The sequence below is a fragment of the Oncorhynchus mykiss genome, chromosome 11 (assembly GCF_013265735.2).
Source record: "Oncorhynchus mykiss isolate Arlee chromosome 11, USDA_OmykA_1.1, whole genome shotgun sequence".
NCBI classification, from domain to species: Eukaryota; Metazoa; Chordata; class Actinopteri; order Salmoniformes; family Salmonidae; genus Oncorhynchus; species Oncorhynchus mykiss.
The window spans coordinates 75,246,965-75,274,909 of NC_048575.1; the positions used below are offsets into that span (position 1 = coordinate 75,246,965).

General features: G+C 43.2%; 1 protein-coding gene across 1 annotated transcript in view; it reads left to right on the forward strand.

Moving 5' to 3' along the window:
* LOC110536386 (serine/arginine repetitive matrix protein 4) overlaps positions 1-27,808 on the forward strand; it is a 121,243-nt gene extending 93,435 nt beyond the window's left edge. The window contains exons 6-12 of the mRNA XM_036936350.1: positions 11,593-11,679; positions 17,705-17,870; positions 20,716-21,047; positions 21,251-21,457; positions 21,571-21,663; positions 21,859-22,017; positions 24,037-27,808. Coding sequence (XP_036792245.1) covers positions 11,593-11,679; positions 17,705-17,870; positions 20,716-21,047; positions 21,251-21,457; positions 21,571-21,663; positions 21,859-22,017; positions 24,037-24,325 — 1,333 coding nt within the window. The 3' untranslated portion in view covers positions 24,326-27,808. The remainder of the gene's footprint in view (positions 1-11,592; positions 11,680-17,704; positions 17,871-20,715; positions 21,048-21,250; positions 21,458-21,570; positions 21,664-21,858; positions 22,018-24,036) is intronic.
* Positions 27,809-27,945: the final 137 nt, after the last annotated feature.

Consider the following 27,945-nt stretch of genomic DNA (forward strand, 5'->3'; position numbering starts at 1 on the left):
GAGCGCGACTCAAACCAGAGCTAGTCTGAATTATTCTTCTCCATATCTCCGGATTCCTACCGCAATCTCTGAACCTATTTTTTTGTTGTTGTTTTTTTTACATTTTTATTATATATATTTTTTCCCACCTGGAATTATAGCAGCTAACGACCCCTAAACGCACAGCCGCTAATCTGCGGCCTGCTAGCTATCTAAAGCACATTGGACTGCTGGCTTAAGAGGCCCTTCGGTCATATTTCTTCGGCCACTAAACATATTTTGCCAATTGGCCTGGTTTACCACATGGAGCCCTGCTATTCCGCCCGTAACTGCACGAGGGGGCCACAACAGACGTCCCTCCGTCGCGTCATCCCTCTAAGGCCTTTCTGTTAGCCTGCTAGCCCCATGCCGCTAGCTGCTTGAAGCCACGCACTGGACTTGTATGATCACCCAGCTACGCATGCTTTTCCCTAACGTCACCATGCCGTGTCGATTGCTGTTCTGGTTTGTAACTATTGTTTTATTTCACTGTAGAGCCTCTAGCACAGCTCAACATGCCTCGGCTAACAATTTAGTTCCACCACCCACACACGCAGTGACATCACCTGGTTCAAATGCTATTTCTAGAGACAATATATCTTTCATTATCACTATATGCACAGGTTTACCCCCACTGTATTCACATCCTACTATACCTTTGTCTGTACATTATGCCTTGAATATATTCTACTGTGCCCAGAAATCTGTTCCTTTTACTCTCTGTTCTGAACGTACTAGGCGTCCAGTTCTGTTAGCCGTACCCTTATCCTACTCCTCCTCTGTTCCTCTGGTGATGTAGAGGTTAATCCAGGCCCTGCAGTGTCTACCTCCACTCCCATCCCCCAGGCTCTCTCATTTGTTGACTTCTGCAACCATAAAAGCCTTGGTTTCATGCATGTTAACATTAGAAGCCTCCTCCCTAAGTTTGTTTTATTCACTGCCCTAGCACACTCCACCAATCCGGATGTCCTACTGGATACTGAATACTGAATACTGGCTTAGGAAGACCACCAAAAACCTTGAAATTTCCATTCCTAACTATAACATTTTCCGACAAGATAGAACTGCCAAAGGGGGCGGTATTGCAATTTACTGCAAAGATAACCTGCATAGTTCTGTCTTACTATCCAGGTCTGTACCCAAACAATTTGAGCTTCTACTTCTAAAAATGTACCTTTCCAGAAACAAGTCTCTCACCGTTGCCGTTGCCGCCTTCCTCACCATCTTAAATAGGCATTCCACATTCAAAAAATGTAGAACCAGGAATAGATATAGCCCTTGGTTCACTCCAGAACTGTCTGCCCTTGACCAGCACAAAAACATCCTGTGGCGTTCTGCATTAGCATCGAATAGCCCCCGTGATATGCAACTTTTCAGGGAAGTTAGGAACCAATATAGACAGGCAGTTAGGAAAGCTAAGGCTAGCTTTTTTTGCATCCTGCAGTACAAACTCAAAAGAGTGCTGGGACACTGTAAAGTCCATGGATAATAAGAGTACCTACTCCCAGCTACCCACTGCTCTGAGGCTAGGAAACACTGTTACAACCGACAAATACACTATAATTGAGAATTTCAATAAGCATTTCTCTACGGCTGGCCATGCTTTCCACCTGGCTACCCCTACCCCGGTCAACAACCCGGTACCCTCCACAGCAACCCGCCCAAGACCATTTCTCCTTCACCCACATCCAGATAGCTGATAGCAATCTGGTTTCCGAGCTGGTCATGGGTGCACCTCAGTCACGCTCAAGGTCCTTAACGATATCAATACCGCCATCGATAAGATACATTACTGTGCAGCTGTATTCATCGACCTGGCCAAGGCTTTCGACTCTGTCAATCACCACATTCTTATTGGCAGACTCAACAGCCTTGGTTTCTCAAATGATAGCCTCACCTGGTTCACCAATTACTTCTCTGATAGAGCTCAGTGTGTCAAATCGGAGGGCCTGTTGTCCGGACCTCTGGCAGTCTCTATGGGGGTGCCACAGGGTTCAATTCTTGGGCCGACTCTCTTCTCTGTATACAACAAAGATGTCGCTCTTGCTGCTGGTGATTCTCTGATCCACCTCTACGCAGACGACACCACTCTGTATAATTCTGGCCCTTCTTTGGACACTGTGTTATCTAACCTCCAGACGAGCTTCAATGCCATACAACTCTCCTTCCGTGGCCTCCAACTGCTCTTAAACGCAAATAAAACAATATGCATGCTATTCAACCGATCATTGCCCGCACCTGTTCGCCCGTCCAGCATCACTACTCTGGACGGCTCTGACTTAGAATACGTGGATAACTACAAATACCTAGGTGTCTGGCTAGACTGTAAACTCTCCTTCCAGACTCACGTTAGCATCTCCAATCAACAATTAAATCTAGAATCGGCTTCCTATTTCGCAACAAAGCTTCCTTCACTCATGCTGCCAAACATACCCTCGTAAAACTGACCATTCTACCTATCCTTGACTTCGGCGATGTCATCTATAAAATAGCCTCCAACACTACTCAGCAAACTGGATATAGTCTATCACAGTGCCATCCGTTTTGCCATCAAAACCCCATACACTACTCACCACTGCGACATATACGCTCTCGTTGGCTGTCCCCCGCTTCATACTCGTCGCCAAACCCACTGGCTACAGGTTATCTACAAGTCTCTGCTAGGTAAAGCCCCGCACTATCTCAGCTCGCTGGTCACCATAGCAGCACCCACTCGTAGCACGCGCTCCAGCAGGTGTATCTCACTGGTCACCCCCAAAGCCAATTCCTACCTTGGTCGCCTTTCCTTCCAGTTCTCTGCTGCCACTGACTGGAACGAACTACAAAGATCACTGAAGCTGGAGATTCCCATCTCCCTCAATAGCTTTAAGAACCAGCTGTCAGAGCAGCACACAGATCACTGCACCTGTTCATAGCCCATCTGTATACAGCCCATCTATTTACCTCATCCCCAAACTGTATTTACTTATTTAGCTCCTTTTGCACCACAGTATCTCTACTTGCACATCCATCTTTTGCACATCTACCATTTCAGTGTTTAATTGGAATTTGCCACCATGGCCTATTTATTGCCTTAACTCCCTTATTTGACCTAATTTGCACTCACTGTATATAGACTTTGTTTTCTTTTTTTCTACTGTATTATTGACTGTATGTTTTGTTCATTCCATGTGTAACTCTGTTGTTGTTTGTGTCGAACTGCTATGCTTTATCTTGGCCAGGTCGCGGTTGTAAATGAGAACTTGTTCTCAACTAGCCTACCTGGTTAAATAAAGGTGAAATAAAAAAAAATAAAAAACTGAGCACAGATTATTTCACTTATAATTCACCTTTTCACAATTCCAGTGGGTCAGAAGTTTAAATACACTAAATTGACTGTGCCTATAAACAGCTTGGAATATTCCAGAAAACGATGTCATGTCGAAGCATGTCTGCATTAGCATCGAATAGCCCCCGTGATATGCAACTTTTCAGGGAAGTTAGGAACCAATATAGACAGGCAGTTAGGAAAGCTAAGGCTAGCTTTTTTTGCATCCTGCAGTACAAACTCAAAAGAGTGCTGGGACACTGTAAAGTCCATGGATAATAAGAGTACCTACTCCCAGCTACCCACTGCTCTGAGGCTAGGAAACACTGTTACAACCGACAAATACACTATAATTGAGAATTTCAATAAGCATTTCTCTACGGCTGGCCATGCTTTCCACCTGGCTACCCCTACCCCGGTCAACAACCCGGTACCCTCCACAGCAACCCGCCCAAGACCATTTCTCCTTCACCCACATCCAGATAGCTGATAGCAATCTGGTTTCCGAGCTGGTCATGGGTGCACCTCAGTCACGCTCAAGGTCCTTAACGATATCAATACCGCCATCGATAAGATACATTACTGTGCAGCTGTATTCATCGACCTGGCCAAGGCTTTCGACTCTGTCAATCACCACATTCTTATTGGCAGACTCAACAGCCTTGGTTTCTCAAATGATAGCCTCACCTGGTTCACCAATTACTTCTCTGATAGAGCTCAGTGTGTCAAATCGGAGGGCCTGTTGTCCGGACCTCTGGCAGTCTCTATGGGGGTGCCACAGGGTTCAATTCTTGGGCCGACTCTCTTCTCTGTATACAACAAAGATGTCGCTCTTGCTGCTGGTGATTCTCTGATCCACCTCTACGCAGACGACACCACTCTGTATAATTCTGGCCCTTCTTTGGACACTGTGTTATCTAACCTCCAGACGAGCTTCAATGCCATACAACTCTCCTTCCGTGGCCTCCAACTGCTCTTAAACGCAAATAAAACAATATGCATGCTATTCAACCGATCATTGCCCGCACCTGTTCGCCCGTCCAGCATCACTACTCTGGACGGCTCTGACTTAGAATACGTGGATAACTACAAATACCTAGGTGTCTGGCTAGACTGTAAACTCTCCTTCCAGACTCACGTTAGCATCTCCAATCAACAATTAAATCTAGAATCGGCTTCCTATTTCGCAACAAAGCTTCCTTCACTCATGCTGCCAAACATACCCTCGTAAAACTGACCATTCTACCTATCCTTGACTTCGGCGATGTCATCTATAAAATAGCCTCCAACACTACTCAGCAAACTGGATATAGTCTATCACAGTGCCATCCGTTTTGCCATCAAAACCCCATACACTACTCACCACTGCGACATATACGCTCTCGTTGGCTGTCCCCCGCTTCATACTCGTCGCCAAACCCACTGGCTACAGGTTATCTACAAGTCTCTGCTAGGTAAAGCCCCGCACTATCTCAGCTCGCTGGTCACCATAGCAGCACCCACTCGTAGCACGCGCTCCAGCAGGTGTATCTCACTGGTCACCCCCAAAGCCAATTCCTACCTTGGTCGCCTTTCCTTCCAGTTCTCTGCTGCCACTGACTGGAACGAACTACAAAGATCACTGAAGCTGGAGATTCCCATCTCCCTCAATAGCTTTAAGAACCAGCTGTCAGAGCAGCACACAGATCACTGCACCTGTTCATAGCCCATCTGTATACAGCCCATCTATTTACCTCATCCCCAAACTGTATTTACTTATTTAGCTCCTTTTGCACCACAGTATCTCTACTTGCACATCCATCTTTTGCACATCTACCATTTCAGTGTTTAATTGGAATTTGCCACCATGGCCTATTTATTGCCTTAACTCCCTTATTTGACCTAATTTGCACTCACTGTATATAGACTTTGTTTTCTTTTTTTCTACTGTATTATTGACTGTATGTTTTGTTCATTCCATGTGTAACTCTGTTGTTGTTTGTGTCGAACTGCTATGCTTTATCTTGGCCAGGTCGCGGTTGTAAATGAGAACTTGTTCTCAACTAGCCTACCTGGTTAAATAAAGGTGAAATAAAAAAAAATAAAAAACTGAGCACAGATTATTTCACTTATAATTCACCTTTTCACAATTCCAGTGGGTCAGAAGTTTAAATACACTAAATTGACTGTGCCTATAAACAGCTTGGAATATTCCAGAAAACGATGTCATGTCGAAGCTTCTGATATGCTAATTTACATAATTTGAGTCAATAGGATGAGTACCTGTGGATGTATTTCAAGGCCTACCTTCAAACTCAGTGCCTCTTTGCTTGACATCATGGGAAAATCAAAAGAAATCAGCCAAAGCCTAAGAAACTAAATTCAGACCTCCACAAGTCTGGTTCATCCTTGGGAGCAATTTTCAAATGCCTTAAGGTACCACGTTCATCTGTACAAACAATAGTATGCAAGTATAAACACCATGGGACCACACAGCCATCATACCTCTCAGGCAGGAGACGCGTTCTGTCTCCTAGAGATGAACATACTTGGTGCGAAAAGTGAAAATCAATCCCAGAACAACAGCAAAGGATCTTGTGAAGATGCTGGAGGAAACAGGTACAAAAGTATCTATATCCACACCTGCAATGCAGGTGCTTCTACACCTGCATTGCTTGCTGTTTGGGGTTTTAGGCTGGGTTTCTGTACAGCACTTTGATATATCGGCTGATGTAAGAAGGGCTATATAAATACATTTGATTTGATTTGATTTCAACAAGTCCTATATCGACATAACCTGAAAGGCTGCTCAGCAAGGAAGAAGCCACTGCTCCAAAACCGCCATAAAAAAGCCAGACTACGGTTTGCAACTGCACATGGGGACAAAGTTCGTAGTTTTTTGGAGAAATGTCCTCTAGTCTGATGAAACAAAAGTAGAACTGTTTGGCCATAATGACCATCATTGTGTTTGGAGGAATAAGCGGGAGGCGTGCAAGCGGAAGAACACCATCCCAACCGTGAAGCACGGGGGTGGTAGCATCATGTTGTCGGGGTGCTTTGGTGCAGGAGGGACTGGAGCACTTCACAAAATAGATGGCATCATGAGGGAGGAAAATTAGGTGGATATATTGAAGCAACATCTCAAGACATCAGTCAGGAAGTTAAAGCTTAGTCACGAATGGGTCTTCCAAATGGACAATGACCCCAAGCATACTTCCAAAGTTGAGGCAAAACGGCTTAAGGACAACAAAGTCAAGGTATTGGAGTGACCATCACAAAGCCCTGACTTCAATCCTATAGAACATTTGTGGGCAGAACTGAAAAAGTGTGTGCGAGCATGGAGAACTAAAAACCTGACTCAGTTACACCAGCTCTGTCAGGAGGAATTTGCCAAATTTCACCCAACTTATTGTGCAAAGTTTGTGGAAGGCTACCCGAAACATTTGACCCAATTTAAAGGCAAAACTGACAAATACTAATTGAGTGTATGTAAACTTCTGACCCACTGGGAATGTGATGAAATAAATAAAATATGAAATAAATCATTCTCTCTACTATAATTCTGACATTTCACATTCTTAAAATAAATTGGGAATCCTAACTGACCTAAGACAGGGATTTTTTTACTATGATTAAATGTCAGGAATTGTGAAAAACTGAGTTTGAATGTATTTGGCTCAAGTGTAGAATGGCACTGACTCCACTCCAGCTAAGGTTCAAATTACTGGCAGGGCAAGAAACAGCCAATTTCTCTCACTAACAAAGAGAGATGGAGAAGTGGGAGAGAGTAGGAAAGCTAAATATTAAACATGTGGCTTCTAATTTGTTCAGAAATCAAAGCACTTTTTTCAGAAACAGGCACTTTGGTAATTTTTTTGTGAAGATTCAGTCTTATTTTGCTTGAAATTAGAACATTTGTGATAGGCCTACTTTTATTTATGATTACGCTGCATATTTATTTTACCTCATGTTTAATGTGTCTGCAATGAAAATGTGCAATAAATATTGTTGAAATGTTATTGAAATGTAGTACTTTGTTTATTAGCTACGTATACATATACAAGAACTACATATGCCCCCAAATCATAGCGCACATTAGACATTTTAATGGTTTGAACTTTTGGGAGGAGAAATGTTAGTCACTGGACATTTTTTTATTCAAATTGTGCACCCCTGCTTGAGAGAGTCTTTCTTTAGATCAATCAATCACATGTATTTATAAAGCTCTTTTTACATCAGCCGATGTCACAAAGTGCTGTTCAGAAACCTAGCCTAAAACCCCAAACAGTAAGCAATGCAGGTGTAGAAGCACAGTGGCTAGGAAAAACTCCCTAGAAAGACCAGAACCTAGGAAGAAACCTAGAGGAACCAGGCTCTGAGGGGTGGCCAGTCCTCTTCTGGCTGTCCAGGGTGGAGATTATAACAGATCATGGCCAAGATGTTCAAACGTTCATAGATGACCAGCAGGGTCAAATAATAATCGGTGGTTGTAGAGGGTGCAACAGATCAGCACCCCAGGAGTAAATGTCAGTTGGCTTTTCATAGCCGATCATTCAGAGTTAGAGACAGCAGGTGCGGTAGAGAGAGAGTCCAAAACAGCAGGTCCAGGACAAGGTAGCACATCCGGTGAACAGGTCAGGGTTCCACAGCCGCAGGCAGAACAGTTGAAACTGGAGCAGCAGCATGACCAGGTGGACTGGGGCCTGCAAGGATTCATCAGGACAGGTAGTCCTGAGGCATGGTCCCAGGGCTCAGGTCCTCCGAGAGAAGAGAGATAGGAAGAGAGAGAGAGAGAGAGAGAGATAGAGAGAGAGAGAGAATGAGAGGGAGCTTACTTAGATTCACACAGGACACCGGATGAGACACGAGAAATACTCCAGATATAACAGACTGATCCTAGCCCCCGACACATAAACTATTGCAGCATAAATACTGAAGGCTGAGACAGGAGGGGTTGGGGGACACTGTGGTCCCGTCTATTCCCCCGGACAGGGCCAAACAGGGCAGGATATAACCCCACCCACTTTGCCAAGGCACAGCCCCAACACAACTAGAGGGATATCTTCAACCACCAACCTACTACCCTGAGACAAGGCTGAATATAGCCCACGAAGATCTCCTCTACCCGGACAGGAAGATCACGTCAGTGACTCAACCCACTCAAGTGACGCACCCCTCCTAGGGACGGCATGGAAGAGCACCAGTAAGCCAGTGACTCAGCCCCTGTAATAGGGTTAGAGGCAGAGAATCCCAGTGGAGAGAGGGGAACCGGCCAGGCAGAAACAGCAAGGGCGGTTTGTAGCTCCAGTGTCTTTCCGTTCCCCTTCACACCCCTGGGCCAGACTACACTCTATCATGGGACCATCTGAAGAGATGAGTCTTCAATAAAGACTTAAAGGTCGGGACCGAGGCTGCGTCTCTCACATGGATCGACAGACCATTCCATTTTGAATGGAGCTCGATAATCAAATCAAATCAAATCACATTTTATTTGTCACATACACATGGTTAGCAGTTGTTAATACGAGTGTAGCAAAATGCTTGTACTTCTAGTTCCGACCATGCAGTAATAACCAACGGGCAATCTAACCTAACAATTTCACAACAACTACCTGTAAAGGAATGAATAAGAATATGTACATAAAACAATATATGGCTAGAGATTTGAGTCAGTATGTTGGCAGCAGCCTCTCTGTGTTAGTGATGGCTGTTTAACTGATGGCCTTGAGATAGAAGCGGATTTTCAGTCTCTCGGTTGCAGCTTTGATGCACCTATACTGACCTCCCATTCTGGATGATTGCGGGGTGAACAGGCAGTGGCTCGGGTGGTTGTTGTCCTTGATGATCTTTTTGGCCTTCCTGTGACATCGGGAGGTGTAGGTGTCCTGGAGAGCAGGTAGTTTGCCCCTGGTTATGCGTTGTGCAGACCTCACTACCCTCTGGAAAGCCTTACGGTTGTGGGTGGAGCAGTTGCCATACCAGGCAGCCTGACAGGATGCTCTCGATTGTGCATCTGTAAAGGTTTGTGAGTGTTTTTGGTGACAAGCCAAATTTCTTCAGCCTCCTGAGGTTGAAGAGGCGCTGCTGCGCCTTCTTCACCATGCTGTCTGTGTGGGTGGACCAATTCAGTTTATCCGTGATGTGTACGCCGAGGAACTTAAAACTTACTACCCTCTCCACTACTGTCCCATCGATGTGGATAGGGGGGTGCTCCCTCTGCTGTTTCCTGAAGTCCACGATCATCTCCTTTGTTTTGTTGACGTTGAGTGTGAGGTTATTTTCCTGACACCACACTCTGAGGTTCCTCACCTTCCTGTAGGCTGTCTCGTCGTTGTTGGTAATCAGCCTACCACTGTAGTGTCGTCTGCAGGAGAGGCCATAACAGGAATCCAGTGTAGAGAGGCACTGTACTAATATGATACATTCTTTGGTTCTAGTCAAGATTCTAGCAGCCGTGTTAAGCACTAACTGAAGTTTATTTCGTGTTTTACTCGGGTAGCCGGAATGTAGAGCATTGCAGTAGTCTAATCTAGAAGTGACAAAAGCATGGATAGATTTTTCAGCATAATTTTTGGAAAGAAAGTTTCTGATTTTTTGCAATGTTACGAAGATGGAAAAAAGCTGTCCTTCAAATATCCTTAATATGTTCGTCAAAAGAGAGATCAGGGTCCAGAGTAACGATCCATGATGAGATCAGGGTCCAGAGAAACGATCCATGATGAGATCAGGGTCCAGAGTAACGATCCATGATGAGATCAGGGTCCAGAGTAACGATCCATGATGAGATCAGGGTCCAGAGAAACGATCCATGATGAGATCAGGGTCCAGAGTAACGATCCATGATGAGATCAGGGTCCAGAGAAACGATCCATGATGAGATCAGGGTCCAGAGTAACGATCCATGATGAGATCAGGGTCCAGAGTAACGATCCATGATGAGATCAGGGTCCAGAGTAACGATCCATGATGAGATCAGGGTCCAGAGAAACGATCCATGATGAGATCAGGGTCCAGAGAAACGATCCATGATGAGATCAGGTTCCAGAGAAACGATCCATGATGAGATCAGGGTCCAGAGTAACGATCCATGATGAGATCAGGGTCCAGAGAAACGATCCATGATGAGATCAGGGTCCAGAGTAACGATCCATGATGAGATCAGGGTCCAGAGAAACGATCCATGATGAGATCAGGGTCCAGAGAAACGATCCATGATGAGATCAGGGTCCAGAGTAACGATCCATGATGAGATCAGGGTCCAGAGTAACGATCCATGATGAGATCAGGGTCCAGAGTAACGATCCATGATGAGATCAGGGTCCAGAGTAACGATCCATGATGAGATCAGGGTCCAGAGTAACGATCCATGATAAGATCAGGGTCCAGAGAAACGATCCATGATGAGATCAGGGTCCAGAGAAACGATCCATGATGAGATCAGGGTCCAGAGTAACGATCCATGATGAGAAGCAACCAGTGTGGACAACTACACTGCTTTTGTGTTCTGAAAGCACCATGAAATCATCCACTCCGATAGAGAAAAAAACTATTGATAGCGAGAATTACAATGAAAGAGAAAAAGGGACCAAAAGAGAATAAGAGAATCCAAGTTCACACTGTGAATAAATAATGTTTCCAATTGTTCTGTAGTGAGCAGCGCATTGTTGTTGAACATAGTGTGACTGCTACAGAATGTCAGACCGAATGTCAGACCGCTCTCCTTTGCTTTCTTCTCCTCTCCTCTGCTTTCTTCTCCTCTCCTCTGCTCTCTTCTCTTCTCCTCTCCTCTCCTCTCCTCTCCTCTCCTCTCCTCTCCTCTCCTCTGCTCTCTTCTCCTTCCATCCTCTCTTCTCTTCTCTTCTCTCCTCTCCTCTCCTCTCCTCTCCTCTCCTCTCCTCTCCTCTCTTCTCTTCTCTTCTCTTCTCTTCTCTTCTCTCTCATCTCCTCCTCTCTTCTCTTCTGCTCTCCTTTCCTCTGCTCTCTTCTCTCCTCCTCTCTCCTCCTCTCTTCTCCTCTCCTCTGCTCTGCTCTTCTCTCCTCCTCTCTTCCTCTCTTCTCCTCTCCTCCCTTTCTCTTTTCTTTTTCTGTCATTGTTTTTCCATTACTATGTCTTATTTTTATAAAAATATATATTGATTTAATTTGGTGGCAGTTTTCAGGAAAGTAGCATATACAGGTATAAGGGTAAGCAAGTCCAATATCCATCACAGCAACATCTGGCTATTTCTTCCCCACTAAGAAGATCCTCATCCCCTGTTCTTTCTCTCTCCTCTCATTTGCTCTTCCAGTTCACGGAGGCACATGCACCGGAGACGACGCTACCGGAGGTCGGAGTCTGAGAGTTCCACCTGGCGCTCCTCCAGCACCGAGAGCAGGTAAGTCTTAGCCACTGAGACGTGCACACACACACACAGACAGAACCCCGTTTTTCTTTTCATTCGGCCCAATCTGGTCTGGACTAGTCTGGTCTGGTCACTACAAGTGGTGACTGATGGACCAGAGGTGAATGATGGACCAGAGGTGAATGATAGGCCAGAGGTGACTGATGGGCAGGAGGTGAATGATAGGCAGGAGGTGAATGATAGGCCAGAGGTGAATGATAGGCCAGAGGTGAATGATAGGCCAGAGGTGACTGATGGACCAGAGGTGAATGATGGACCAGAGGTGAATGATGGACCAGAGGTGAATGATGGACCAGAGGTGACTGATAGGCCAGAGGTGCCTGATAGGCCAGAGGTGACTGATAGGCCAGAGGTGACTGATAGGCCAGAGGTGACTGATAGGCCAGAGGTGAATGATAGGCCTGAGGTGAATGATGGACCAGAGGTGACTGATAGGCCAGAGGTGACTGATAGGCCAGAGGTGACTGATAGGCCAGAGGTGAATGATGGACCAGAGGTGACTGATAGGCCAGAGGTGACTGATAGGCCAGTGTGTGACTGACTGATAGGCCAGAGGTGACTGATAGGCCAGAGGTGACTGATAGGCCAGAGGTGACTGATAGGCCACTGTGTGATTTTAGGAACGATTAACAGTGGTTGCGGTAGCCCTACTATCACATCTTCTCAGGAAACGGCTGGAAACGCCGTCCACAGGAAATGGATGGAAAACTCCGTCCACAGACAGATGTACCCTCAATTACAATGACAGATGGCCAGATCAATGCGAGCAGGCTCTATTCACAGTGGCACAGATGTAGATTGATGGATTTGGTGGATTATTTTTTGAGTCAGTATGGACTAGGTTGGATTAAACTCATTAGGTCTGCAGTAGTTGTTTGAGGTGATGGGTTAGGTTGGGTTAAATGTATTGGGTCTGCAGTAGTTGTTTGAGGTGATGGGTTAGGTTGGGTTAAATGTATTGGGTCTGCAGTAGTTGTTTGAGGTGATGGGTTAGGTTGGGTTAAATGTATTGGGTCTGCAGTAGTTGTTTGAGGTGATGGGTTAGGTTGGGTTAAATGTATTGGGTCTGCAGTAGTTGTTTGAGGTGATGGGTTAGGTTGGGTTAAATGTATTGGGTCTGCAGTAGTTGTTTGAGGTGATGGGTTAGGTTGGGTTAAATGTATTGGGTCTGCAGTAGTTGTTTGAGGTGATGGGTTAGGTTGGGTTAAATGTATTGGGTCTGCAGTAGTTGTTTGAGGCGATGGGTTAGGTTGGGTTAAATGTATTGGGTCTGCAGTAGTTGTTTGAGGTGATGGGTGAGGTTGGGTTAAATGTATTGGGTCAGCAGTAGTTGTTTGAGGTGATGGGTTAAGTTGGATTAAATGTATTGGGTCTGCAGTAGTTGTTTGAGGTGATGGGTTAGGTTGGGTTAAACTCATTAGGTCAGCAGTAGTTGTTTGAGGTGATGGGTTAGGTTGGGTTAAACTCATTAGGTCAGCAGTAGTTGTTTGAGGTGATGGGTTAGGTTGGGTTAAACTCATTAGGTCTTCAGTAGTTGTTTGAGGTGATGGGTTAGGTTGGGTTAAATTCATTAGGTCTGCAGTAGTTGTTTGAGGTGATGGGTTAGGTTGGGTTAAACTCATTAGGTCAGCAGTAGTTGTTTGAGGTGATGGGTTAGGTTGGGTTAAACTCATTAGGTCAGCAGTAGTTGTTTGAGGTGATGGGTTAGGTTGGGTTAAACTCATTAGGTCAGCAGTAGTTGTTTGAGGTGATGGGTTAGGTTGGGTTAAATGTATTGGGTCAGCAGTAGTTGTTTGAGGTGATGGGTTAGGTTGGGTTAAACTCATTAGGTCAGCAGTAGTTGTTTGAGGTGATGGGTTAGGTTGGGTTAAATGTATTGGGTCTGCAGTAGTTGTTTGAGGTGATGGGTTAGGTTGGGTTAAATGTATTGGGTCTGCAGTAGTTGTTTGAGGTGATGGGTGAGGTTGGGTTAAATGTATTGGGTCTGCATTAGTTGTTTGAGGTGATGCGTTAGGTTGGGTTAAACTCATTAGGTCAGCAGTAGTTGTTTGAGGTGATGGGTTAGGTTGGGTTAAACTCATTAGGTCAGCAGTAGTTGTTTGAGGTGATGGGTTAGGTTGGGTTAAACTCATTAGGTCAGCAGTAGTTGTTTGAGGTGATGGGTTAGGTTGGGTTAAACTCATTAGGTCAGCAGTAGTTGTTTGAGGTGATGGGTTAGGTTGGGTTAAATGTATTGGGTCTGCAGTAGTTGTTTGAGGTGATGGGTTAGGTTGGGTTAAATGTATTGGGTCAGCAGTAGTTGTTTGAGGTGATGGGTTAGGTTGGGTTAAACTCATTAGGTCAGCAGTAGTTGTTTGAGGTGATGGGTTAGGTTGGGTTAAACTCATTAGGTCAGCAGTAGTTGTTTGAGGTGATGGGTTAGGTTGGGTTAAATGTATTGGGTCAGCAGTAGTTGTTTGAGGTGATGGGTTAGGTTGGGTTAAACTCATTAGGTCAGCAGTAGTTGTTTGAGGTGATGGGTGAGGTTGGGTTAAATGTATTGGGTCAGCAGTAGTTGTTTGAGGTGATGGGTGAGGTTGGGTTAAATGTATTGGGTCTGCAGTAGTTGTTTGAGGTGATGGGTTAGGTTGATTTAAATGTATTGGGTCTGCAGTAGTTGTTTGAGGTGATGGGTTAGGTTGGGTTAAATGTATTGGGTCTGCAGTAGTTGTTTGAGGTGATGGGTTAGGTTGGGTTAAATGTATTGGGTCAGCAGTAGTTGTTTGAGGTGATGGGTGAGGTTGGGTTAAATTCATTAGGTCAGCAGTAGTTGTTTGAGGTGATGGGTGAGGTTGGGTTAAATGTATTGGGTCTGCAGTAGTTGTTTGAGGTGATGGGTGAGGTTGGGTTAAATGTATTGGGTCTGCAGTAGTTGTTTGAGGTGATGGGTGAGGTTGGGTTAAATGTATTGGGTCTGCAGTAGTTGTTTGAGGTGATGGGTGAGGTTGGGTTAAATGTATTGGGTCAGCAGTAGTTGTTTGAGGTGATGGGTTAGGTTGGGTTAAACTCATTAGGTCAGCAGTAGTTGTTTGAGGTGATGGGTTAGGTTGGGTTAAATGTATTGGGTCTGCAGTAGTTGTTTGAGGTGATGGGTTAGGTTGGGTTAAATTCATTAGGTCAGCAGTAGTTGTTTGAGGTGATGGGTGAGGTTGGGTTAAATGTATTGGGTCAGCATTAGTTGTTTGAGGTGATGGGTTAGGTTGGGTTAAACTCATTAGGTCAGCAGTAGTTGTTTGAGGTGATGGGTTAGGTTGGGTTAAATGTATTGGGTCTGCAGTAGTTGTTTGAGGTGATGGGTTAGGTTGGGTTAAATGTATTGGGTCAGCAGTAGTTGTTTGAGGTGATGGGTGAGGTTGGGTTAAATGTATTGGGTCTGCAGTAGTTGTTTGAGGTGATGGGTTAGGTTGATTTAAATGTATTGGGTCTGCAGTAGTTGTTTGAGGTGATGGGTTAGGTTGGGTTAAATGTATTGGGTCTGCAGTAGTTGTTTGAGGTGATGGGTTAGGTTGGGTTAAATGTATTGGGTCAGCAGTAGTTGTTTGAGGTGATGGGTGAGGTTGGGTTAAATTCATTAGGTCAGCAGTAGTTGTTTGAGGTGATGGGTGAGGTTGGGTTAAATGTATTGGGTCTGCAGTAGTTGTTTGAGGTGATGGGTGAGGTTGGGTTAAATGTATTGGGTCTGCAGTAGTTGTTTGAGGTGATGGGTGAGGTTGGGTTAAATGTATTGGGTCTGCAGTAGTTGTTTGAGGTGATGGGTGAGGTTGGGTTAAATGTATTGGGTCAGCAGTAGTTGTTTGAGGTGATGGGTTAGGTTGGGTTAAACTCATTAGGTCAGCAGTAGTTGTTTGAGGTGATGGGTTAGGTTGGGTTAAATGTATTGGGTCTGCAGTAGTTGTTTGAGGTGATGGGTTAGGTTGGGTTAAATTCATTAGGTCAGCAGTAGTTGTTTGAGGTGATGGGTGAGGTTGGGTTAAATGTATTGGGTCAGCATTAGTTGTTTGAGGTGATGGGTTAGGTTGGGTTAAACTCATTAGGTCAGCAGTAGTTGTTTGAGGTGATGGGTTAGGTTGGGTTAAATGTATTGGGTCTGCAGTAGTTGTTTGAGGTGATGGGTGAGGTTGGGTTAAATGTATTGGGTCTGCAGTAGTTGTTTCTGTTCAACTGTTCCATTGGTTAATATGCAATCTGACAACGTAAACACACCATTTCATTTACATCTGCATCTTCAGAGACAGACAGCTCAATTATGTTAGACCTCTATAGTGTCATCATATTACACCTCTATAGTGTCATTATATTAGACCTCTATAGTGTTATTATATTAGACCTCTACAGTGTCATTATATTACACCTCTATAGTGTCATTATATTTGACCTCTATAGTGTCATTATATTAGACCTCTATAGTGTCATTATATTAGACCTCTATAGTGTCATTATATTAGACCTCTATATTGTCATTATATGACACCTCTATAGTGTCATTATATTAGACCTCTATATTGTCATTATATGACACCTCTATAGTGTCATTATATTAGACCTCTATAGTGTCATTATATTACACCTCTATAGTGTCATTATATTAGACCTCTATAGTGTCATTATGTTACACCTCTAGTATCATTATATTACACCTCTATAGTGTCATTATATTACACCTCTATAGTGTCTTATATTAGACCTCTACAGTGTCACTCATCTGACATTTCATTTATTTGTTTGTTTGTTCATTAAATTATTCTGCCTTTTCTCCAATTGATCAGTCATGTGTTATTCATTCACACTGGTGACAGAGAGACGACCAAACTGAGCCCATGTTTCAAACTGAAATAATCTAAAGCCAGAGATGATTGCATTAAAATCCCTTCTGGATCTCTTGATTATTGGGAGTTTACCTGTGATATTCGGCAGAGGAAATCATTACCGAAATTGAACAGCAGCAGGCTTTACCCCGAGCGACCGATTGCGCTTCACCGACCGTGCCGAGAGTGTTTGCGTCCCAAAATTGCCCCCTTCACCACATAGTGCACTACGTTAGAACAGCGGCGGCAGTGCACTATGTAGGGATTAGGGTGCCATATGGAACTCAGTCTATGTCGTGGGGGGAAGACGACAGGGGGACAATCTGAATAATCTTCAATTCTCTGGGATTCTACATCAACTGTTCCGTTGAAACGATTATACCCCAACTGCATTATGGGTATAATCATTCTGGAGTTGTATAATCGTCAAGCCTAGCCATAAAAACCCACTTAACTCTCCGGCTCGTGTCCACAGCTGTAGCTCTAGTTTGAAATGTGAAATGCCACAGCTTGGCAAGGCTGTGTCTGTGTAAATTCTCGTTCCCCTAGCTTGGCTGGTTGACTGGTATCTGTGCCAGTAGTGTTTGCCTGTGTCTGAGGGTTAGGCTATATATCGAGCTGGTTTGTCGAGCACACACACACACATACACACACACAGACACACATAGACAAAGACACACACACAGACAGAGTTGCAGGCATTAGTCTGTAAACAGCTGAGGGTTGATCCCTGTTCAGCCGTAGATGACATTTCCTATGAGGTTGCTGTCTGGTTCTCCTGTACAGTCTGGGGCACATCCTGAGCTGGCTGCCTGTGCCCCCTGTCCACCACAGTTTTTCCACTGTCAGAAACTAGGCCACTGTTCAATCATAACCAGTCATAAAGTCCTTTGGATGATATTGTGACATAACTTCAACTACAGCTGTTCAAACGGTAAACATTGTCCCAGTGATTACATTACCCCAAATAGGTGTTCTCACGGCTGCACAATTAGTGCTATTTTGACTAAATCGTTTTTGTCCCGAACGAGCACAGTTGGCAGTATATCTGGACGATTGTGGGCCAGAAAAGGCTCTCAGTAAAACAAAGTTTGTACTAAATTGTAGACTTTGATGTAGTGATGTTTTTAACTCCTTAATATTTGTCTCCACAGACGTCATCTGCACAAATCAGTGGATCACCCTGCGTTGGGAGGCCTAGCAGCCCTGATGGAGGACCCTGGTACATCACTGGACCACGGAGGGTTTGAGTGGGAGCCGGCCGCCAAGTCAGTGTGTAAAACAACTCCAATCTTTCGCTCCGTCCTTTCTACCAGCACCGTAAGTGTTCCTCGGGACTTTGAGCCTAAACTAAAATACCTTCTGGTGGTATTACTCTATTAAGGTCGTGACCTCTTGCTTCCGTGTCTGAAGCCGAACGTTCAGGGCAATGTTTTTTTGTTGTTGACACATTTACATATAGAATATCAGATTGTTTATAAGCCCATATCCTCTCTCAAGATCAAACTATTTTACAAACAATCTTCATCAGATATACTGTAAAAAAAAATACAATCTAATTCTGTCATGGCTTTTTACCTCTTTTCTTATCTACATCTTCTTTCATCAAAATCTTTGGGAATATAGTCTTTCGAATTCCTTCGAGGGTCGATCTAAATCACTTTTGAATCCAACTCATTTTACATGGCCTGTCCAAAATCATGTTGCTTCCTGACATGTTTTTTTTAATGAACTCTTCATTGAGCAGTGATGTCATCTGTTCTTGTTTTTCTGTTTTTATCTAACACCATTATATAATCACAAACTTAGCAGAAACAGCACCCGGGGAACTTGCTGGTGGTAGGCAGCTAATGATAATGTGCAGAGGATGCAGCCAAGCTGTGTTTTGTGAAAAGCTAATGGGTAAAGAATGATTTATAATGATCAGCACAATGACCGCTGGCAAGATTCCAACACATACTATATCAGTTTATTTTGTCTTCAATTCAGCTGTATTTCTTGAGCTCAAGCATATAAGTACTAGTTCTCTTCATCAAAACAATACTTTTCATTGACTGTTTATGGATTGCTATTAGCCCAGCATTGCAGCAGTATTAGAGACTTAGGCGATAGTGATCGGTCAGATCTAAAATATTTACTTACTTTTGAAAGTGTCATTTCCTGGGTTCTTTATTACTGGGAATGTATGTGATTTTAAACACAGCTCAGCTCCGTTTGTTCGTTGACTCATTGTCTCAGGCTCGCTGAGGCGTGAGATACATTTAATTTCTCTCCAGTGATCATTAAATTATGCTAATTACTCCCCAGATGTTTTTCATCACAGACCACAGGGTTGGTAATTGAAATGCAATAAGCTATAGACCAATGGTGCTTTGTATTCTAAACACAACCCTTTATTTTAGAGGATTATCTCAAATTGGTTACCTAACGTGGCAATATTACTACGTTTTTTTTTCACTTTGTGTTAATTTTCAAGGGTTTTTAATTAAATTAACCGTCAGTGGAAGTAGATTAGTCCTAATTTTAATACGGATACGTTAGCAATAGTTTAGAAACTGTTTAATTTCTGCGGTATGTTTGATATTTCCTCCCAATCAATGCAACCCAGAAAGGGAAAGGTGGGTATGAATAGAACAAACACACTGATTAAACTCCCAGGTAGTTTGAATACTGAATATGTGCCAAATATTAAAACGGCTTCTCCACCGCTACATATTCCAAATGGACTTAACAAAATGGTGGGTGTTTAGGGTTGCTTTCAGTGTGACTATTGGTTACTTTGGGTAACTAGTGTTCTGATAGCCAGCAGAAGAACACTGACTGTTAGGTTAGTACTTGAGGAGCAAGATTGAATCGATTCAAGAATATTTGTCAGTGGCCTGTGATGGGTGGTTTTGTTTTGATGTTTTCCCCTGGGGTTTTCAGTGTTAGTTATGGTCTGATGTTGCAGCCTGGGGACTGGATTATCTGAAAAAGACTTAGGGAGGGCAGAGTTTAATCAATCTACTATGAGTGATTTGCAATCGATAGGTAAAGAGAGATTATAATCTGTTTGGAGGGAATGAATTTGAGTTAGCCAAACATTCAATCATTTGGTATCTCTTAGTTATCTTCAGCAGGAAAAACATGTATTTTATTCTTCTATAGTCCTTAGCAACCACTCTTACACTTTTAGAGTAAAACTAATTTAAAAAAAACAACCTACAGTCTAGTTTACAAAACTGGTATGAGTACAGTATTCTAAAGTACATTAAGTTTGGCCTCACAGACGTGTAGCGTGTATTCAAGATTGACTACACAATAAAAGCTTGTTATGGGCTTCTAGCCCCGAGAAAACTCTTAAACAATCTCAATTATGGGAAGAAAAGGAACATGCCAATAACGGTAACTGGCTCTGGGTTTGAAGAGAGGGTTATTGTCTTTTTCTTGCAATTTACGACTCTAATGATGCACTTATGTTGCCCGCTCTTCCCTTTTTCTTACACCTTACCTACTTAAGGAGGAAATCTTGATTGGTAAGTGGATGCTATCCGCAGACGTAGGGATTTACTGTACCTTAGGGTTCGCTGCAGGCTAATTCCTTTCTTCTTGCAGGGAAAACAATCTGTCCTATTCTGAGGACTTTCTAAGTTAGACTGATGGGACATCTCTGTCTACAGTCCTTTTCATTTCCACATAATACCCATTTTGTGATGTTTGTTGGATGTTCTTTAAAACAGGCTTTGTAATGGGGCCGTTGTTGTTCCTCCTCTTGTACTTCTCTCTTTCTCTCGCTGGATTTAGCTAAAGCCGTTGCTAGTTTCTATTCACACACTAGTAACTCTTCTTTATGTTCTGTTATTTTGTCCTTCCTTTCATATATTTGTTTCAGTTCAGTTAATAAAAAAAAATGTACATAAAATAAATCTTTCAATTTGGTTCAGTTTAGTTTTACTTTCCAAGTTATTCGCATGACACAAATTTGCATGACGTCTATAATCTTTTCAAGTTCTCTGTCCCACCCCTAAAAAATATATATATATATATTCTCTGTGTTTTGGAAGGGAAATACGTGCCTTTGTAGAGTATTCCCAATGCATCATACAGGTAGTTGCTTATTGAACTAAACGAAAAAGAAAAAAAAAACATCTCTGGAAGTAAAGATCGTCTTTTTGTCTGTTTACAGGTCTTACAGTCTAAACCTGGCGGTGAGGTTTTAAACACGACAGTGATTCTCCGTCACACTTTGTCCAATCAGAGCAAAGGACCACAGGATTACGATTCCGGGAACGACACGTCTTCCCCACCATCGACCAAAACCGTCATTTCACAGTCAAACGTCACCGGCGACAAAAAGGTCCTATGCCGTGCGCCGGCTTCACCGGAGAAACTGAGGTTCAGGGAGGGAGGCAACGCGTCCGACTCTGGGAACTCTGTGACCAGCTACGCTTCCCTGTGTAAACCTCTGCATGTGGAAGGTGGCTTGCCTACTGCTACTTTCAACGGGAATGGCAAGAGGTGAGCTTCCACACCCTTGAAGAATATCGTACTATAGGTGATGAAAAGTGCTACTTGAAGTCAAAGGACCAGAAATGTTCCCTGATTTACTGTTTTCTCAAAATGTAATCCATTCATATACATATTGTATACATAGTGTATATTTTCACAATTGCAGCAGACATTGATTAAACATTGATGGAATTGCACTGTTATCATTGCAGTGACCCGTTGAAGACTTCCGGATGTGGGGCCAAGGTGGGGAGACCTCAGAAGACTGCCTCCATCTCTCCGTTGAGGACGGTGGCCTCTTCACGTAAGAGGGCTAAAGCCATCTCCTCCAGCAGCAGCAGCAGAAGCAGGAGTAGATCCTCTGGGAGCTCCAGACACTCTGGACGCTACTCTCGAAGCCGATCACTGTCATCTGCCAGGTTGGTTTCATTTAGGTACTAATGCACTACACTGACACCTCCGGCAGCCAATTGAAATAATGTGGGCTTTCGCTGAGCTCCATTGAAGTAAATGTGTTGTGCTTTGTCTTAAGGTCATACTCCCGTTCACCGAGCTACTCAGCTGGTTTGAGAAGGAAAGGAAGTGGTAGGTCCAGAGGAAGATACTCCAGGAACAGTGAAGACAGGTAATAAAAAGCTTTACCTATCTACTCTAGCTCAGGTAACGACTTCTGGCACTACTATTGTACTAGCATGATGATAGCAGAAGGTTGCTAATATGTTGCTAATATGTTTAAAATAGGTTGTAGGTTGTATATGTAGGTTTAAAATATATCCAAATGATAGAATTGCTAATGAGAGATGCCATCTGACATTGGTAGGGTCCGAGAAAGGAAGAGGGACCCCAGCTCCTGTGAGAAGGATGTGAAACACAGCAGTCGGAAGCATAGCGGGAAGAGGCAAAAACCCAGGTCCTACTCTCCCATGAGAAAAAGGAGGAGAGATTCACCCAGTCACCTGGAAGCCAGGAGGATAACCAGGTCTGCTGATACACTTTCACACATTTGTGACACATGCTTTTATTATTTTGTTCTTTCATTTTACTTGGTAAAAACGTATTCATTCTAACCACAGACTCAAGCCTGGTTCGCTCCTAACTGAGTCCCTCTGCTTTTAATCATCAACAATAGCCCCCGGTTTAACTCAGAGACTGTTGAAGGACTGGACTGTAAAAGGAAGGCAATAAACCTGATTCATTGTCTACTAGTCTAAACAAGCTGCAATGGATCAAGCGAGACAGTGCATTCGGAAAATATTCAGACCTCTTGACTTTTTCTACATTTTGTTACTTTTAATCCTTATTGTAAAATTGATTAAATCATTTTCCCCCCCATCATTAACCTACACACAATACCCCATAAGAACAAAGAAAAAACATGTTTTTATTTAACATTGTTGCTAATTTATAAATAAATAAAAAACGGACATATCACATTTACATAAGTAGTCAGACCCTTTACTCAGTACTTTGTTGAAGCACCTTTTGTTGAAGCACCTTTGGCAGCGCCCCAGTGTGAGGTCCTGAGCACCGAGCAGCAGGTTTTCATCAAGGAGCTCTCTGTACTTTGCTTCTTTCATATTTCCCTCAATCCTGACTAGTCTCCCAGTCCATGCCGATGAAAAACATCCCCACAGCACCACCATGCTTCACCGTAGGGATGGTGCCAGGTGTCCTCCAGATGTGACTCTTGGCATTCAGGCCAAAGAGCTCGATCTTGGTTTCATTAGACCAGAGAATCTTGTTTCTCATGGTCTGAGAGTCCTTTAGGTGCCCTTTGGCAAACTCCAAGCGAGCTGTCATGTGCCTTTTACTGAGGAGTGGCTTCCATCTGGCCACTCTACCATAAAGGCCTGATTGGTGGAGCGCTGCAGAGATGTTGTCCTTGTGGAAGGTTGTCCCATCTTCACAGAGGAACTCTGGAGCTCTGTCAGAGTGACCATCGGGTTCTTGGTCACCTCCCTTACCAAGGCCCTTCTCAACGATTGCTCAGTTTGGCCGAGCGGCCAGCTCTAGGAAGAGTCTTGGTGGTTCCAAACTCCTTTCATTGAAGAATAATTGAGGCCACTGTGTTCTTGGGGACCTTCTATGTTGCTTTTTTTAGTACTCTTCCCCACATCTGTGCCTCAACAAATCCTGTCTCGGAGCTCTAAGGATAATTCCTTTCAACGTCATGGCTTGGTTTTTGCTCTGACATGCACTGTCAACTGTGGGACCTTAAATAGACAGGTGTGTGCCTTTCCAAATCATGCCCAATCAATTTAATTTACCACAAGTGAACTCCAATCAAGTTGTAGAAATGTGTTAAGGATGATCAATGGAAACAGGATGCACCTGAGCTCAATTTCGAGTCTCATAGCAAAGGGTCTGAATACTTATGTAAATAGGGTAGTTCGGTTTTTGCTTTGTCATTGTGGGGTGTTGTGACGTCATTATGGGGTATTGTGACGTCATTATGTGGTACTGTGACGTCATTATAGGGTATTGTTTGTAGATTGATGAGGAAGATGTTTTATTTAATCCATTTTTTAGAATAAGTTTGTAACGTAACAAAATGTGGAAAAAGTCAAGGGGTCTGAATACTTTCCAAATGCAGTGTAAATGAAACAGTTAGGCTCCTGATTACGCATTGAAATATTCACAGTATAATGTTGTTTCAAGGTGTGAGAGCTGTATCTAAAATACCTTTCTCCTGACCTGAACATGAGCTGAAATCCTTTTCTGAAGAAAGAGTAACATAACAATCCAGGCATGATTACTTAGGCCGGTATCAATCAATGTGGTGTTCACCCTGTATGTTTTAAGAACAAGCTATGATTTCATGACAATATCCAATTTCCAATGTCCATGAGAGGAATGTGGTTAGCGCCTCCGATTCAGCATAAACATTCAGAATGAAACCGCAATGCATGTTTTCCAAAATGTTTGCAGTTAATAAGAAAATAAAGATGTGTTTAAAGATGTGTTTAGTCCAATCCCTCTCATGCTAACCATCTCTCAGTGCCAGGAAGAGACCCATCCCCTACTTCCGTCCCAGTCCTTCGTCCAGCAGTCGCTCTACCAGCGTATCCTCTTGGAGCAGCCTCTTCACAAGGAGTCGCAGCCTCAGCCCCAGCCCTGGCCTCTGCCTCAGCCGATCCAGGAGTAGAAGCCGACGAAGAAGTAGGAGTTACTCCTCCTACAGGAGCTACAGTCGCAGCTCGTCTTGGAACTCCATCTTTGGGAGTCAAAGCCGGAGTCGGAGCTATGACTCGTTGGATGGTTACAGCAAGAACAAGAACCGGCGCTGAGTTATAAAACAGACTGAGGAAGAGGAGACTGACTTATCAACAGACTGAGGAAGAGGAGACTGACTTATGAACAGACTGAGTTAGCAACAGACTAAGTTATCAACAGACTGAGGAGGAGACTGCACTATGATTCCCCAAGTCAACAGGAGAACAGCGAAAGTATGGGGACATGTTTTCCTCTCTTTGCATCATTCCTTGTTAGATCTCTGAGCCAGAACCTTCAAGCAATTGTTTTTACCATACATTGAATTGCTTGGCAGATGAATTACCATTTGAATTGTAGCAGTGCTGTTCACATTACCCAGACAGAAACCACTGGAAATAGATAGATTGAATTTGTCTTTCGTTCATTTTTGTCCATCCCCAGTGGATTTGTAATGTCCAGAGACAATTTGGTCCATCCCCAGTGGATTTGTAATGTCCAGAGACAGTTTGGTCTATTCCCAGTGGATTTGTAATGTCCAGAGACAGTTTGGTCTATTCCCAGTGGATTTGTAATGTCCAGAGAGTTTTGAGTTTTGTCTTGTGACACTCTTCCTCTGACGTCCATGAGTGAAATGAAGGATGAAGGAGCACCGTTCATTTTTACCCTCTGATAAACTCTTCATTTCATAACAACTCTTAGGTTTAATTTATGATCTGGGATGTGCACTAGAAAGGTCTTTTGGGACAATTTCAGTAGGTTTGTGAATGTGTGTATTTTCAAACGGCGTGTTTTTCAGAAAGAGTAGGAAAAGGTGTGTTGCTTCTCTGATCCCAGCTCTTCAGAAGGTAGAACACAAACATTCCTCCTCTGAGAAATGGAGGAGGAGGTAGGAGGAGGTAGGGGGAGGTAGAGGTAGGAGGAGGAGGAGGTAGGAGGAGGTGGTCCCGGTGGCAAACAAACTGCTTGTCAGCTCAAATGCCAGTTTTATTTATCCTCTGATCAAGTGTAAACCATTTGAAATGTCATTCCTTGTAAAATGATGGTGAATTAACATATCACTCTGCAGAAGGCCAAGACTGAGAAATGGGTTTGTCATGATCCAGAAATCCTGAAAATGTCCAGGAAAGCATTATTTTCCCTAAGAACCCCAAACGACACTGAACAATTTGGATATCTAAATTGCAACACCTTGGGTAGGGGTTAAATGACAATTTAAACACTGATTAACATGTAGGTTGTCATATTTTTTTCCTTCATCTTGGTGGTTATCTATTCATGTATTTATTTATGGTTGATCTTTATGTGTTCTATGTGTTCTATGTGTTCTATGAGTTATATGAGTTCAATAACTTCTATGGGTTCCATGGGTTCTATGTGTTCTATGAGTTCTATGTGTTCTATGAGTTCTATTCCTTTGACTAAAAGGACTAAATAAGAGACAGTGTTGAAATGTTTTACTTTTCTTTTTGACAGAGAGGAAATTCAACATTGGATGAATCTACTATTTTAACGGTCTGAAATAGCACTGTAACATAATTTGCTTGAATTGAATGAGTTTGGTATTTCAGAACCTCATCGGTCTTGTTTTGTTGTCTGTCCGAAGGACAATATAAAAAAAATGTTTGTGTCATGCATACTTGTAACGTGTTTACAATCATATTTCTGCATTTGTGTCACCTCTCAGTAATGGTATCTGTTTGTTTCTATGCAACACCATTATGCCACTGGGGTTCTACTATGTCTATGATGTAATGTTAGGGTCTGAATGAAGAAAGTTCCAGTTTAAACTCTACAATGGACAGTCTGAATGCCAGTCTGTTTGTGCTTTCACGCCAACTCAATGTCACCCATTGAAAGTAATGGAGTTGGCAAGAGACCAAACAGATCTGGGATCAGGCTACAATAAACAATGTAATGGCATATAGATTCAGACAATACTACTTCACTTTTTTTGAAATGTTACTTTCAACTATTCCCCTCTTCTCTTTTGAGGGGAATGCTATTTTCTTCAGAGGATGTCCTATAAAAAGCCACAACCGAGACTACAGAGAAAAAAAAAGAGGAAACTAAAAGCTTGTGTGTCAGAGAAGACAACCCCAACCGTGACGTTTAGCCTCAATGAATAGTCTGCTGCATTTGTTAAACAATGTATTAAGTGGGCTCGTAGTGCACTGTTTGAATAACATTAGTATCTAGAACCGCTGCTCCTGCCCGTACTGTATATCATTGAAATGGTTTTATTTCTGCATTATGTCTAATCTGTCACCTTGTATATCTTTGTTCAGTATGTGCGCCAGGCAAGAGGGTCTGTTCTCTATGCATTGTACTGTATAATCATCTGAGGTCCTTTATCTGAATGCTCAACGACTTGTCCAAAAGTATAGAGATATTGGGAGGAAGATGACAAGTATTTTACATAGTAATTATGCTTTTGAGGTGAACCACTCTCCCTCGTGGCCCTAATATACCATTCCATGAGGTAAAGTGTAAACTGTGAAATGTATATGAATATGTAATTACTGTGGTGTAAATATGCATCGGCACTGTATACATTTATTACATGAGGGATGAGAAGTATAATTAATTTAGAATTTGTGGAATAGTCAATCAAATGATCAATGCATCTACACATGTATTGGTATGGTAAACTTTCTCACATGTACTGTGTGTAGATACATTGCCTCACTGTTGTCAACTCAGCTGTAAGCTCTTTGATTTTCCATCACATTATATGATGTGTTTCTATAATGGCCATTGAACTAGTTCTGAAAGAGAAATCATAGAGTATCAAGGCACAAGGCGAGACCCAGATGCAGACACAGGAGGAAGATGGTTGGAGTCTTACAATGTTTATTCATCCAAAAGGAGTAGGCAAGAGAATGGTCGTGGACAGGCAAAAAGGTTCAAAACCAGATTAGAGTCCAAGAGGTACAGAGTGGCAGACAGGCTCGTGGTCAAGGCAGACAGAATGGTCAGGCAGGCGGGTACAGAGTCCAGAAACAGGCAAGGGTCAAAACCGTGAAGACTAGAAAAAGGAGAATAGCAAAAGGTAGGAGAACGTGGAAAAACGCTGGTTGACTTGGAACATTCAAGACGAACTGGTACAGAGAGACAGGATTCACAGGGATAAATACGCTGGGGAAAATAAGCGACACCTGGAGGGGGTGGAGACAATAACGAGGACAGGTGAAACAGATCAGGGTGTGACAGCGAGCCAAGAAAACATTTGGGAAACTGGGGGGGAATTGAGAAATATTGGAAACTATATCAGTGGGTTATAGAGGTTTTTGTGTTTGAACTCCATCCCTGATCATGTTGAAAACAAAAAGTTAAATAACAAGGCGCATGATAAGACTGATGCTCCAGTGTGTTAAATTATTCAGTCTCTCATTTTCTCTGTGAACAAGCAATAATGTGGAGATGGAGAGCTAGGATGCATTTTCCCACTGGCACCCAGCAGGGTGTCAGTGTGAGCTTGACTTGTTGTAATGCTTCAGCTGAAATCGGATTGCCCTCCCCTTGAACCCTTAAAATAAACCCTTATCCCTCTTCCCATATATTGTGAGCAATTATTTATATATACAATAGATGACTGACAGGGAGGCGCTGCTTAGAAGCCACCATGCCTCCATCTTGGCACTCCCCCACCATTGTACGAAATATTCTGGAATCTATAGAAATGCATGTATTAATG